This window comes from Ranitomeya variabilis, chromosome 5 (assembly GCF_051348905.1).
Source record: "Ranitomeya variabilis isolate aRanVar5 chromosome 5, aRanVar5.hap1, whole genome shotgun sequence".
Taxonomy (NCBI): domain Eukaryota; kingdom Metazoa; phylum Chordata; class Amphibia; order Anura; family Dendrobatidae; genus Ranitomeya; species Ranitomeya variabilis.
The window spans coordinates 299058879-299075103 of record NC_135236.1 but is presented as its reverse complement, the minus strand read 5'-3'; the positions used below and the strand labels follow the sequence as shown (position 1 = coordinate 299075103).

General features: G+C 41.6%; 1 protein-coding gene across 6 annotated transcripts in view; it reads right to left on the bottom strand.

The window, feature by feature from the left end:
- Positions 1 to 16225, bottom strand: part of TASOR2 (transcription activation suppressor family member 2) — a 190674-nt gene that overhangs the window by 78650 nt on the left and 95799 nt on the right. For 5 of the 6 annotated variants that reach the window (XM_077264467.1, XM_077264464.1, XM_077264470.1 and 2 more), the window contains 4 exons: positions 13710 to 13782; positions 13545 to 13619; positions 7603 to 8346; positions 5843 to 6043 (listed from right to left, as the gene is read on the bottom strand). In XM_077264467.1, the coding sequence (XP_077120582.1) occupies positions 5843 to 6043; positions 7603 to 8346; positions 13545 to 13619; positions 13710 to 13782 (1093 nt within the window). The remainder of the gene's footprint in view (positions 1 to 5842; positions 6044 to 7602; positions 8347 to 13544; positions 13620 to 13709; positions 13783 to 16225) is intronic. The other variant, XM_077264469.1, reaches the window with a different exon arrangement.

Sequence of the window (16225 nt, the reverse complement as noted above, 5' to 3'; positions counted from 1 at the left end):
GCCCTCCAACACATCACCACACATAATCCCGCTCCCCACCACATCACCACATAATCCCGCCCCCCACATTACCACACACAATCCCGCCCCCCCACATAACCACACATAATCCCGCCCACCACATTACCACACAATCCTGCCCACTACATCACCACACATAATCCCACCCCCCAACCTATCACCACACATAATCCCGCCCCCCACATCACCACACTATTGTTATTAACTTCATTTTAAGTTAATTTACCACCTGCGTAAGCGCTATTGAATGTTATTATTTACTTTAGTTTAATCACCAGCAGCGTTAGATAGCAATGAGCGTGCCGAGCGTTAGCTGGCTGGTAACAGCTAGTATGATATACAATGCAATGCTCTGCACGCTCAGTGGAATTTGTGCAGCAATGCAATCGCAAATAGTGGAGACTGCATCACGATACACTGTGTTGTTACAGACTAATTCTATATTTTGAAAGCTTGGCCACCAAATTGTTTGATGAAAGTCGCAACACCGAAAACGTTCACTCAAAATCTGATGTTCCAGTTATAAAAATAATTCAGTTAATTACATACACTATATAAAAAGACACGTTTGTTTTTCTTCAATATCTGACATGAAATCAGAATAAACCTTTCCTGTTTTAGGTCAACTAGGATTACCATAATTATTAATATTTGCCAAATGCCAGAATAATGTGAGAATGCTTTAAGGCATTTTTATTACTTACTACAAAGTCAAAAGTTTACATACATTACGCTTACTATGCCTTTAAACAATTCTGGATGGCCCATATGATGATATCATGTGTTTGGAAGCTTCTAAGAGTTTTTTTTTTTTTTGCAACATCTGAGTTAATTAGAGACACCTGTGGATGTATTTTAATGCACACCTGAAATACACTGCTTCTTTGTGTAGCATCATCAGAAAGTCTAAAGAAATTAGCCAAAATATCAGGAAGAGAATTGTGGACTTGCATGAGTCTCGCTCATCCTTGGGTACAATTTCAAGATACATGAAGGTGTCTCGCTCATCTGTACAAACAATTATACCCAAGTACAAATAAGATGGGAATGTCCAGCCATCATGCCGCTCAGGAAGGAGACGGGTTCTGTGTCCTAGAGATGAACGTGCTTTGGTCCGACATATGCATATGAAACCAAGGACATAAGCAAAAGACCTTGTGAAGATGATGACGGAAGCTGGTAAGATTGTGTCAATATCCACAGTGAAACGAGTACTGTATCAGCACAGGCTGAAAAGCCCACTCTGCCAGGAAGAAGCCATTACTCCAAAAGAAACAAAAAAAGCCAGATTAATTTTTGCAAATTCACACAAAAATAAAGATCTACATTTTTTGAGATATGTCCTGTGGTCTGATGAAATTAAGTTTACTTTTTGGGCATAATGGCCATCGTTACGTTTGGAGGAAAAAGGGAGATGCTTGGAAGCCCAAGAACCCCATCCCAAACTGTGAAACACAGGGGTGGCAGTACCATGGTGTGGGGTTGTTTTGCTGTAGGAGGGACTGGTGTACTTTACAAAATAGATGGCATCATGAGAAACGAAGATTATGTGGCAATACTGAAGCAACATTTCAAGACTTCAGCCAGGAAGTTAAAGCTTTGGTGGAAATGGGTCTTCCAAATGGACAATGACCCGAAGAATACTGCCAAAATAGTAACAAAGTGGCTTCAGGATAAAGTCAATGTTTTTGAGTGGCCATCACAAAGCTCTGATCTCAATCCTATTGAAAATTTATGGGCAAAACTGAAAAGGCAGGTGCGAGCAAGGCGACCTACAAACCTGGATCAGTTAAACCAGTTTTGTCAGGAGGAACAGACCCAAATTCTGACCAACTATTGTGAGAAGCTTGTGGAAGGATATCCCAAACGCTTGACCCAAGTCATTCAGTTTAAGGGAAATGGTACCAAATACTAATGAAATGTATGGAAACTTTTGACTTTGCAGAAAGTGAAAAATGCCTTAAAACATTGTCTCTTATTATTCTGACCTTTGGCAAATTATGGTAAAGTTTTTGATATTGCTCAAAAAAAATAAAGGAAACACAAATATACGGTAACTCCAAGTAAATCAAACTTCCGTGAAATCAAACTGTCCACTTAGGAAGCAACACTGACTATTCCATTTGCACAACAGCATGTGAAATTGTCAGACAACAGATGGAAATTATTGGCAATTATCAAGACACTCAAAGGAGTGGTTCTGCAGGTGGGGACCACAGAACACATCTCAGTACCAATGCTTTCTGGCTGATGTTTTGGTCACTTGAATGTTGGTTGTGCTTTCACACTCGTGGTCACATGAGACGGACTCTACAACCCACACAAGTGGCTCAGGTAGTGCAGCTCATCCAAGATGGCACATCAATGCGAGATGTGGCAAGGTGGTTTGTTGTGTCTGTCAGCGTAGTGTCCAGAGGCTGGAAGCGCTACCAGGGGACAGGCCAGTAAGCCAGGAGACGTGGAGGGAGCCGCAGGAGGGCAAAACCCAGCAGCAGGACCGCTACCTACCTCAGCCTTTGTGCAAGGAGGAACAGCACTGCCAGAGCCCAGCAAAATGACCTCCAACAGGCCACAAATGTGCATGTGTCTACACAAACGGTTAGAAACAGACTCCATGAGGATGGTCCGAATACCCAACGTCCACAGATGGGGGTTGTGCTCACAGCCCAACACCGTGCAGGACGCTAGGCATTTGCCACAGACCACCAGGATTAGCAAACTCGCCACTGGTGCCCTGTGTTCTTCACAGATGAAAGCAGGTTCACACTGAGCACATGTGACAGACGTGACAGAGTCTGGAGACGCCGCGGAGAGCAATCTGCTGCCTTAGGTACCGAGATGAGATCCTCAGACCCCTTGTGAGACCAATAAGCTGGTGCGATTGGCCCTGGGTTCCTCCTAATGCAGGACAATGCCAGACCTCATGTGACTGGAGTGTGTCAGCAGTTCCTGCAAGATGAAGGCATTGAAGTTATGGACTGGCCTGCCCACTCACCAGACCCGAATCAGATTGAACACATCTGGGACATCATGTCTCGCACCATCCACCAATGTCACATTGCACCAAAGACGTGGCGGATGCTTTAGTCCAGGTCTGCGAGGAGATCCCTCAGGAGACCATGCACCACCTTATCAGGACTATGCCCAGGCATTGTAGGGAGGTCATACAGTAACATGGAGGCTACACACACTACTGAGCATCATTCCATTGTCTTGAGGTATTTCCACTGAAGTTGGATCAGCCTGTAATTTGATTTTCCACTTTGTATTTGAGTATCATTTCAAATCCAGGCCTCCATGGGATATTAATTTTGATTTACATTGATTATTTTCATGTTTTATTGTGCTCAACGCATTCCACTATGGAATGAATACAAATTTGCAACTGGAATATTTCATTCAGTGATATCTAGGATGTGTTATTTGAGTGTTCCCTATATTTTTTTGAGCAATATATTATATATAAATTAGAAGAACAGCACAGTTGGGATAGAGTGCAAAGCCTATCAGGTACATACCAGTCCTTATGAATAAATATCAAAATAAAGTGAGGCAGCACACCATATTTAAAGTTGAAAAAGGTGCTTTTTAATGGCCCATATGGTGACATTTTTATCCCAGGTGTGGATCTTTCTCAAGCAAAGAAAGATGCACGCCTGGGATTGAAACGTCGCCATATAGGCCATTAAAAAGCACCTTTTTCAAACCTTAAATAATATGGTGTGCTGCCTCACTATTTTGAAAAAAATATATAATTTTTTTTACAAATATATATATATACAGATGTGTATGTATTTGTGTGTGTATATATATGTGTATATATATATATATATATATATATATATACACATATATATATATATATATATATATATACACACACATATATATACACATATATATACACACACAAATACATACACATCTGTATATATATATATATATATATATATGTGTATATATATATATGTGTATATATATATATATATATATATATATATATATATATATATATATATATATATATATATATATATATACACATATATATATACACATATATATACACACACAAATACATACACATCTGTATATATATACATATATATATATATACATATATATATATATATATATATATATATATATATATATATATATATATATATATATATATATATATATATATATATATATATATACATACATACACACACACACACACACACACACAAATATACATGCATATACATACTCTATTTCTTAACAGGTACAAAAAAAGAAAAAAAGAAGAAACTAAAAATCATGTCCCCCAACACAATTGGTTACATAAAGCCACAGTGGCTAACCCTTTTAACTTGGAGCGTCAGGTTACGGTGCAGTCAAGGAAGTACTAATTTATATACATATATATTAAAAAAAATGGAAAAAGGTGCTGTCTCAATTACAAACTATCCATAGAAGACCGTGCTCTCATTCTCATGATCAGTGGAGATCCCAGCAATCTCTCATACTTATCACCCATGCTTTTGATAAAAGTTTGCAATTGTGCTGCAAAAAATCTACCGTATATACTCGAGTATAAGCCGAGATTTTCAGCCCAAATTTTTGGGCTGAAAGTGCCCCCTCGGCTTATACTCGAGTCACGGTCTGTGGCAGGGTCGGCGGGTGAGGGGGAGAGGGCGCTGAGGCATACTTACCTAGTCCCGGCGATCCTGTCGCTCCCCCTGCCCGTCCCACGGTCTCCGGGTGCCGCAGCTCTTCCCCTGAGCGGTCACGTGGGACCGCTCATTAGAGAAATGAATAGGCTACTCCACCTCCCATAGGGGCGGAGCCGCCTATTCATTTCTCTAATGAAGCGGTGCCGGTGACCGCTGATAGAGAAAGAGGCTGCGGCACCGAAGACAGGCAGGGGGAAGGAGCGGGACGCCGGGAGCAGGTAAGTATCGCATATTCACCTGTCCTCGTTCCACACGCCGGGCGCTGTCTCCATCTTCCCGGCGTCTCTCTCTCCGCACTGACTGTGCAGGCAGAGGGCGCGATGACGCATATAGTGTGCACGCCGCCCTCTGCCTGATCAGTCAGTGCGGAGAGACGCCGGGAAGATGGCGCCGAGGAGCTGCAGGCAAGACAGGTGAGTATGTGTTTTATTATTTTTATTGCAGCAGCAGCAACAGCTATGGGGCAATAATGTACGGTGCAGAGCACTATATGGCACAGCTATGGGGCAATAATGGACGGTGCAGAGCACTATATGGCACAGCTATGGGGCAATAATGGACGGTGCAGAGCACTATATGGCACAGCTATGGGGCAATAATGGTGCAGAGCACTATATGGCACAGCTATGGGGCAATAATGGTGCAGAGCACTATATGGCACAGCTATGGGACAATAATGGTGCAGAGCACTATATGGCACAGCTATGGGGCAATAATGGACGGTGCAGAGCACTATATGGCACAGCTATGGGGCAATAATGGTGCAGAGCACTATATGGCACAGCTATGGGGCAATAATGGTGCAGAGCACTATATGGCACAGCTATGGGGCAATTATGAACGGTGCAGAGCACTATATGGCACAGCTATGGGGCAATAATGGTGCAGAGCACTATATGGCACAGCTATGGGGCAATAATGAACGGTATGGAGCATCTATTTTTATTTTTGAAATTCACCGGTAGCTGCTGCATTTTCCACCCTAGGCTTATACTCGAGTCAATAAGTTTTCCCAGTTTTTTGTGGCAAAATTAGGGGGGTCGGCTTATACTCGGGTCGGCTTATACTCGAGTATATACGGTATTTGTTTTCCACTTTACCTGGATCAGACATTTTCCGTTTTGATCGCCTGTCAGGCATAACTAAGTGCTGGTCAGGTGAAAAGGCTTTTTGGGGTTTTCTCTTTATGGCTCTAGTTCTTGCAGGCAAAATTCTCTTCTCATTTGTTTTGCTTGGAGTTATCTTCTCAGTTGTCTGGATTTTCTCAACTTGTATAAAAGCAGCTGACAAAACTTCAGCTCCTAGAAATAAAATGATGTGTCGGTTTTATTTAAAAAGTCTACACAGTAAAGCTTAAAAAAAAATATATAACACAATTTACCTGCAGATACAGGGTTAATCTGAAGGTAAATAGCATTACAGTGCTTCCTGTCTGCCTTACTGAAAGTGCACAGATCGGGACAAAAACTTATTTCCTCAAGGAATCTGCTGGCTTTCAGACATAGGCGCATGCGCAGAGCGTCTACAGTTGCCACTCCCTATAATGTTAGTGGCAGCTATAAGTACACCCAGGCACTTTGATTGACAGCTCGATATGCATCGATACATTGTAAAGCTGGCTGTTGGGGTATGTGCACACGTCAGGATTTCTTGCAGAAATTTCCTGAAGAAAACCGGAAATTTTCTGCAAGAAACCCGCATTTTTTTTTGGCTTTTTTTCCCCGGTTTTTTTTTTTGCATTTTGCAAGTGAAATTAGCTTGCAGAATGCTAAAGTTTTCCAAGCGATCTGTAGCATCGCTTGGAAAACTGACTGACAGGTTGGTCACACTTGTCAAACATACTGTTTGACAAGTGTGACCAACTTTTTACTATAGATGCTGCCTATGCAGCATCAATAGTAAAAGATAGAATGTTTAAAAATAATTAAAAAAAAATGGTTATACTCACCTTCGATGACGTCGCGGTCACATGAGCGGTCACGCGACCAATCACAAGACCGCGACGTCATCGCAGGTCCTTCACACACACCATCTATAGGAACGGAAGCGGCAGCATGCACCGCTGAGAGGCGGGAAGACTCCGGGGCCATCGAAGGTGAGTATATGACTATTTTTTATTTTAATTCTTTTTTTTTTTAACCAATTATATGGTGCCCAGTCCGTGGAGGAGAGTCTCCTCTCCTCCACCCTGGGAACCAACCGCACATGATCTGCTTACTTCCCGCATGGTGGGCACAGCCACATGCGGAAAGTAAGCAGATCAATGCATTCCTAGGTGTGCGGAATCCCCGCAATTCCGCAAATTTAATGAACATGTTGCTTTTTTTTCCGCGATGTGATTTTTTTGCAGAAAAAAATGCAACATTTGCACAAGAAATGTGGAATACATTGTAAATAGGAGGCATATGTAAGCGTTTTTTTTCGCGTTTTTATCACGTTTTTACAGCGAAAAAAATGCAAAAAATACTGAACATGTGCACATGGCCTTAAAGTGCCACAGTGTGCTGATCGTGCTCTGTGCACACCCCCAAGGCTGAAAGCCTGAGCTTCCCTGGATTGAAAAAAATGCATTTAATCCCAGTAATCACACCTTCAATAAAGAGGCCAGGCAGCATTTTAACCCTATATCCGCAGGTAAATTGTATTCTGAGGTGACAGGTTCCCTTTAAACAAAGATTTGCTATTTTTTAAACAAATAAATGCAGAAAAGTTATCACTACTGACTTTGGCTCACCAAACTGAAGGCAAGGCATTATACTGCACGTTGATACAGAAGATCGAGGTAGAAAGTAAGTGCAGTAGTACACGCATGGCATACCAGGGTTACAATTTTTCAGCATAAGCTAACCAAATTACCAACCTCTTTTTCTCCTTTGAGGATAAGGAACATTAGCAAGTTTTACAGTAGCTTCACTTGAAGAACCAATTTGTTTCTTGCCCTCAGAGAGAAGCCGCCTTCTTTTGTTTGAAGTCTGATTCTCACCGGTCTCTGCAGTGGTCAGGGTAGCCCGTTGGACAGATTTCTTTTTGCTTTGCTTTTCTCTTCTCTTCACACTTTTCCTTTTGGTGGTCTTCTTAGACTGTTCTTTATTCTCATGAACCCCACGTTTTGCTTGCCGTCTGTCACTGTCAGCTTTTGATTCTGCGGTCTTTGCCCGCTTAGAAGGTGAAGACAGATTGTCCTGCTTTATTAAGCTTCCTGCAGTTTTCCCAAACTGATCAGAGTTACTAGATAGAAAGGCATTTTCAGCTAAAATATTATTCATTTTGATGACTGGGACACTGAAATTTATAGGTGATGAAATGTACAACTGTAGACAAGAAAAGGCTAGTTGGCTACATTTTTGAGGAAGGTCATCAGCAGGACTATGAAGTGCAGATAGAAGTTCACATTGCTCAGACTTTCTTTCGGATGAACTGTTTTTATTTCTTTGAAGAACTGCATATTTCTTGAAATACTGTTCTACCAATGGACCAGGGTAAAGAGCTTTGTCCTTTTGCAACTTGCTTGATTCTATAATGGCATAGTGAAGGCCAGGTAGAAGATTAGATACGGACAATGGAAGTTCTTTTCTGATGAATTTGCCCTCCCATTCTTCTCTGTCTAAACAGAAAATACAAAATAGCATAAGCATCTTCACTCCATTATTCATTTCAGTTTATTTAATAACATAAATATGTATATATCTATACTCCACAATGCTGAAATTGCATCACCAAGTAGGAAAAGTCAATAGAATTGTTGAAATCACAGGTTTTAATGTTAATGATCTGCAAATGTTGAAAAAGTGGAAACAATGTTCAAATCCTCTCCATTTACTCAGTATCAAGGATCAGTGCCACACACAGAAATACATGCATTCCCATTCCTTGGCATGCTATCAATGAGGATTATTAATGCTTGTCTGAGGAATGTTCTGCCATAATGAATGCACTTGGGCATCAAGATCCAATGCTGTGTGTTGAAAAGCGGCTTCCTGGGAAACTTTCTTGTTCCCTCGTGAAGGCCTTTGCATAGGATTGCTCACAAGGTCTCCAGACCAATGTTTTGGAGAGCAGTGGTTTGAGGTTAATAAGACACTTGTACCTGGATGTCTGGCTCGTAGCCTAATGTTGTACAAACACCATTGTTTGAGAAGGCTTGATATGTGATGTCACATTGTACAGAATGGATCACTACGCGCTATTCTTTAAATCTGAAGAGACAACGCCATGCAGAGGCCCTCACAAGGAAACAGCATATCGGTTTTACGCCCAGGATTATGGTGCTGGCACACAGAACAGTAGCCAACATCTCTAGTCTTCATTCCAAGCAAACTAACAACTCTCCGCTATAATGATTGGTGATGAAACCAGTGGTAACGGCATTTATTTAAAGTGTCCCAGGAGCAGTTTTTCAACACAAAACAACTACAAGCTGGGTGGCCTAAAAGTGTTACCATCGCAGTGTCTCCGGACTTGTCTCCTATCAAACACTGGGACGTCATTGGTCGGTAATTGCAAAAGATGTGCCCAATTGCATTCAGCGTTGCACAACATTCCTCAACCATTGATATTCTCACTGATAGCATGTCAAGAGTGCAAGCGTGTGGCACTCGTACTTAATATTGAATAAATCGAGACAATTAAAATTTTGGTTTCTATATTTTCATCATTTGCATCTCTTTAACATGTCTATCGATCTTGTGATATCTATGACTTTTCCTTCTTGGCATTGCAATTTCAATACTTATATATTTGCGTCAATTTATGTTACTCAAAAGCTACCTTTTAGACATCAGCAATTCAATTTGTTTAGCCTTGAACTGGTATCCAGTTCAGTCTACTGTGGAGGTATTCAGAGCATCTCTGGCGTTTACTTGGCACCGTAACAAAGATGTGAATTGCACCACAACATCATGACGACACAGGTCTTGTAAGGGGAAGTTCACACAGGGTGTTTTTGCTGCTTTTTTCTGCAACAAAACCTGATGATCTTGGCAGAAAAGAAGCTGTGGCAAAAAGGCAGGTTTAGGTGCGTTTTTTGGTGCATTTTTTGTGTCTTTGTCCATGCTAATGTCCATTGACTTTCTGCAGTAAAACCGCTGCCAATAATGGTACCGGCGTTTTTTTCACCACACATTCAAGCCAACACTGCAAAAATGCTGAAAGAAGTGACATGCTCTATGTCCAAAAAAAGCAGCAAAGCACAAAATCCTGATGACACAAAAAAACAATGTGTGTGCATGATCTCATAGGCTTTGCTGGTACTGTAAAAAGCAGCTGAAAATTAGCATTAAAAAAATGCAGCAAAAACACCCTGTGTGAAATTACCCTACATACCGGGATGAGGGCAGTATAAATCGAGCTACTCATCTCTACTTTCTTTATATCATGCCACTTGTGAATTAGCACATGGCAATATAGGCAATAAGGGGCAATTGTATAACTGACTGAAATTGTATAACTGACTGAAACTGACGATTGGCTATTTACATAAGCTATACAGAACTATAAAAGCCTCCTCTGGAAACAAGAGGAACATGCTCAGATTTGGTCCTACTTATTTTTTTAATTTGATATTTTAATTTTTTTTTTTTTACTGTGAACAATTAACATTTTATTTAATTTTTATTTTTTAAACAAAGATTGGTACAACACCACAATGGACAAACTCAGCAAAGAAAAAAAACACATTTGGCAGATTCCTCTCAACAATGCTATATACAATATACAACTGTAGTTTCAGGATGATGAGTCACTTAGGGATGAAGAAATAAAATTATATATAAACTTGTTGATATACATATATATATATATATATATATATATATATATATATATATATATATATACACACACACATATACACACATATACACACATATATACACACACACACACACACACACACACACACACACACCTTTATATACAGCTATAGACTCAGTTGGTTTATGAGATTATGGACAAGCGGTCTAATATGGTGACTCCAAGTAGGTCAACTGAAGGTATACCCGAGGTGGTTAGCTATTTTTCCCATATTTTTAGAAAAAAATTTTTAGAGCATTTCTCTTAATGCACGCACCTATAATATTATTTTAGATTTAAATTCCTCCATTATAATGAGTTACGTTCAAATGTAATGCCAACAATTTCCTAGCTTGGAATAACTCACGGGACATGGCTTTAGCAATGGGAGAGCGAATCCACGCTCTTCTTCAGAAGGCCAAGAATGCATATCTTTGGTTCCAACCGTTAAATGCACCCGAAATACCCCTTCTAATAACTCCCAATGTTCACACATTCCCACATCATGTGCATCAAGTGGGACTATCCTTGTCTACATTGTGGACATGCTTCATCTACCTGTACTACAATTTTATATAAGAAGTTCGGAGTCTTCAACACCCTACGGATCAAAAACAGCTGATAAAACGCTTTGTGAATCAGACAGATATTTTAGGTGTTAAAGCACCACACCAGGCATTTTTTTTTCTTCACACCAGTGGAGAGGCACTTTAAACCCAAGTCCCTTGCTTCCGGTCACAATCACCCTCCAGCATCTTCACCTTTTTTGGTGCTGCTCCAGTCCCGCAGCACCGTCTTGGGAGAGCAGCTTCTGACTGGCCGGACGTCAGAAGCTACGTCACAAGCTCTCGGTGCAAGTCCATGAGAGCCAGAATGAGGCTCTCAGACTTACATTGAAGGAGTGACCTCCGACATACTCCATGAAACACTCAAGCAGCCGGCAGATCACAAGACTGCAGGAGACAAACCGAAGCGGCGAAGAAAACAGATGAAAAGGCTGGAAGGTGAGTATCAGACATGGCATAGGGGACTTGGAGTTTCAGCACCACTTCAGCGGTTAAATAGAAAAAACTGATGCAGTGGTGCCTTTAGGCAAGTATCTCATTCCACTCTTCCTTTGATAGGCAACCAATGTCTGCCTGCCATTTTGTCCCAATGGTCAGTTGATGTTAATCTAAATACATAGGTAATAATTCTTTATATATGTCAAATATTAAGCCTCTTGGATCCACTGCAGTAGCAATGGTATTAACTATGAGGTGATTATCAGCAGAGATGTTAATCCCCTTCATTTGTGCGGCATACGCACGGTGCACTTGCAAATATTGATCGAAAAAAAAACTATGTGGGAGGTTTAAGTCAGTGTTCAGTTGTCCAAAACTTTTGATTAATGAATCACTTAGTTGAGATAAGAGGAAAAACTATTTTCCCATTTGCTAAAACCTTAGCGTAGTTTATATATTACAGATAGTAGGGGATTATGACAAAGGCATGCAGTTTGTGCATCCTCCAACACCCAGAGAATACAGTGCCTTGCGAAAGTATTCGGCTCCCTGGAAATTTTCAACCTTTTCCCACATATCATGCATCAAAGATACCAAATGTAAATTTTTAGTGAAGAATCAACAAGTGCAACACAATTGTGAAGTTGAATGAAATTTATTGGTCATTTAAAATTTTTGCGGAAATTAAAAAACTGAAAAGTGGGGCGTGCAATATTATTCGTCCCCTTTACTTTCAGTGCAGCAAACTCACACCAGAGGTTCATTGTGGATCTCTGAATGATTGAATGATCAAATGTTGTCCTAAATGCCTAATGATGATAAATATAATCCACCTGTGTGTAATCAAGTCTCCGTATAAATGCACCTGCTCTGTGATAGTCTCAGGGTTCTGTTTGAAGCACTGAGAGCATCATGAAGACCAAGGAACACAACAGGCAGGTCCGTGATACTGTTGTGGAAAAGTTTAAAGCCAGATTTGGATACAAAATGATTTCCAAAACTTTAAACATCCCAAGGAGCACTGTGCAAACGATCATATTGAAATGGAAGGAGTATCATACCACTGCAAATCTACCAAGACCTGGCCGTCCATCTAAACGTTCATATCAAACAAGGAGAAGACTGACCAGAGATGCAGCCAAGAGGCCCATGATCACTCTGGATGAACTGCAGAGATCTACAGATGAGGTGGGACAGTCTGTCCATAGGACAACAATCAGTCGTACACTGCACAAATCTGGCCTTTATGGAAGGGTGGCAAGAAGAAAGCCATTTCTCAAAGATATGCTTAAAAAGTGTTTAAAGTTTGCAACAAGCCTGGGAGACACACCAAACATGTGGAATAAAGTGTTCTGTCAGATGAAACCAAAATCAAACTTTTTGGCAACTGCTTAAGGCAACACAAGCTCATCACCCTGAACACACTATCCCCACTATCAAACATGGTGGTGGCAGCATCATGGTTTGGGCCTGCTTTTCTTCAGCAGGGACAGGGAAGATGGTTAAAATTGATGGGAAGATGGATGGAGCCAAATACAGGACCATTCTCGAAGAAAACCTGGTGGGAAAGGTCAGAGAGGCCCGGCGCCTGAGCACTGCAGTACTTTGCTCTGCTCTCCTCTCAACAGGGCAGACAAAGTACGCCGGAGCCGCAGCGTGAAGACAAGAAGAGGACGTCATTGTAAGAAGACAGCGACGCCCATCGGACCAGAATCGGACCGGGACCGCCCCTGGGTGAGTATAATCTAAACTCTTTTTCTCATCTTTCAGGATACATCGGGGCTTATCTACAGCATTCCAGAATGCTGTAGATAAGCCCCTGATGCTGGTGGGCTTAGCTCACCTTCGATTTTGGGGGTGACAGGTTCCCTTTAAAGATAGAATTATAGAATGAAGCAGGAGCTCTTCTTTAAATTGACTCAGGCACTAAATACTTTATGAGCAGTCCTAAAACTCAATTGTTAAATTAACGATGATACACAGCAATATAAACCCATTTCAGTTTTACCTCTTTTACGCAAAAACTTTTGGTGTGGAAAAAGAAACAAGGCGTTAAGTTGAATGGAGTTTCCGTCAAAGACACCTGAAAAGCAAATATGTTTTTAGTTTCAGAAGGGAAAAAATAAAACAAAAAAAGTGAATAAAACAGAAAACTTCAAATGATAAATGTTACCTGTGTGATTCGGAAGTATATCAGAGTTCACCAATATAAGAAAGCCTTGATCATTTAATACTTTAATTAGTGCCTAAAACAGAGAGAGATGACAATTGTGAAACTAATGAATGACTGACAGGTTCAGTATTTTATGATCTTGTCACACCAAGATTTTCCCATTTCTATCTTGGGCTATGCATGTACAGCTTCTTCCATACAGCCATGTGATCAAACTGACATCACAGAAGTATCACAAAATGTTATACCATTGAGCAGTGAAAAAATGATACCGTATACCGTTACTGTATATACTTAAGTATAAGCCGAGATTTTCAGACCATTTTTTAGGCTGAAAGTGCCCTTCTCGGCTTATACTCGAGTCATTGTCCCAGGGGGGTCGGCGGGGGAGGGGGAGCGGCAGCTGTGACATACTCAACTCACCTTCTCCTGGCGCGGTCCCTGCATCTTCGATGGTCTCCGGGCGCTGACAGCTTCTTCCAGCGTTGAGCGGTCACATGGTACTGCTCATTACAGTAATGAATATGGCCGCGACTCCACTCCCATAGTGGTGGAGCCGCATATTCATTACTGTAATGAGCAGTACCGGTGACTGCTCAACGCTGGAAGCTGTCAGCGCCCGGAGAAGACCATCAGGGAAGCTGCCAGGGACCGCGTCGGGAGCAGGTGAGTATAATGGGGAGGGTGAGCAGCACTGCGCGATATTCACCTCTCCTCGTTCCACCGCCGGGTGCCGCTCCGTCTTCCGCGTCCTCTGCTGTGACGCTCAGGTCAGACAGCGCGATGACGTGTTTAGTGCGCGGCTTCTGCCTGAATGTCAGTGCAGAGGATGCGGAAGACACAGCGGCGCCCGGCGGTGGAACGAGGACAGGTGAATATTGCAAGTGCCGAGGCCCGAGCGACGAGAGGAGAGTATGTCATTCTCTTTATTTTTTTTTTTAATCGCAGCAACAGCATATGGGGCAAATATCTCTATGAAGCATCTTATGGGGCCATAATCAGCATTTGTGCAGCATTATACGGGACATATTTTAATATGGAGCATCTTATGGGGCCCATCATGAACTGTATGGGGCATTATATGGGGATCCTGATTTAATATAGATATTCAAAAACACTTAACCTACTGATATCTCAATTTTACTTTTATTGGTACCCATTTTTATTTTTTAAGTTTACCAGTAGCTGCTGCAATAGGCTTATACTCGAGTCATTAAGTTTCCCATTTTTTTGTGGCAAAGTTGGGGGTCTCGGCTTAGACTGGAGTCACACTGCCGTATTTCTCCTGCGAGAATCGCAACATTAAACTTGTACTGGCTGACTGCTCCCCTGACCTGAGCTTGACAGCTGAATAGTAATCCATCATGCTGTCGTGATCGGGTCAGGAGAGGTGCCGGCTAGTCCCTGCAGTGAGCTGCGATTATCGCACCAGAAATACGGCAGTGTGACTCCAGCGGCTTATTCTCGAATATATACGGTACATTTTTAACATTAAAATTTTGTCTTGGTCCCAAATTTTACATTTTCACAGGGCAAAAATTTCACCAAAATTTGTGATGATTTCTGCTGAACGTGGCAATACACCATATGTGGCTGTACAGTACTACTTAGCCATACTGCAAGACTCGGGAGGGACAGAGCGCTATTTGCCTCCTGGAGCGCAGATTTTCCTAGAATAGTTTGCGGACTCCATATGCAGAGCCTTAAGTGCTAGAAGAGCAGAACCCCCCTCAAGCGGCGCCATTTTGGAAATTATATCCATTCGGGAATTTATCTACAGATGTAGTGACTATTTTGACTCCATGTGTGTTTTCCAGAAATAAACAGCAGTGAATGTTGCCGAGTGAAAACTGCAATTCTGCCACAGAAGTGCCCAGTATATTGTAATGCCCAGTACATTATGCCAAGTTCTTGCTGCTGGAGACAAACACCTGAAAATTAAGCGGGCTCTCTACAGAGACGACAAACATGTGGACGCTATATGTGGTTTAGGCCTCCTCAAAAAGGGAGGGGACATTTAAATTTGGGAGCGTAAAATCTGCCACCGTAGCTGGCAGACCGAAAGAGCGTCAGTTGACCTTGGGTTGATATAACGATTGGACCCTCGCGATGACATCATGGGGACGGGCACCTATTGGAAGGGAGTGGTAGCCCCCCATGAGGGCACTGACCCTGTGTTTGTACAATCGCCAGAATTTACAGATATGTCCATTTGCGGAAACGCACTGTAAAGTAGGACGTAACGGTACGTCTAATGTCGGGAAGGGGTTAGTACATGCAAGCCTTAGAATAAAATGAAAATGAAGAGTTGCAGACCTCACAAACTTTCAGTTTCAGCTTTCAGACAAAGCGAAAGTAAAAATAAACACCACTGCTAATCTATTCTAAGAAGAAACGCAGTCTTATTTTTATCTACATCAAACATAAGAAGCAATTACCGGTAAACAGGGAAATAAACGCTGAATCTCGTCCCGCAGATAAGTAACATTGTGTCTTCGAGGATCATCTATGTCAAG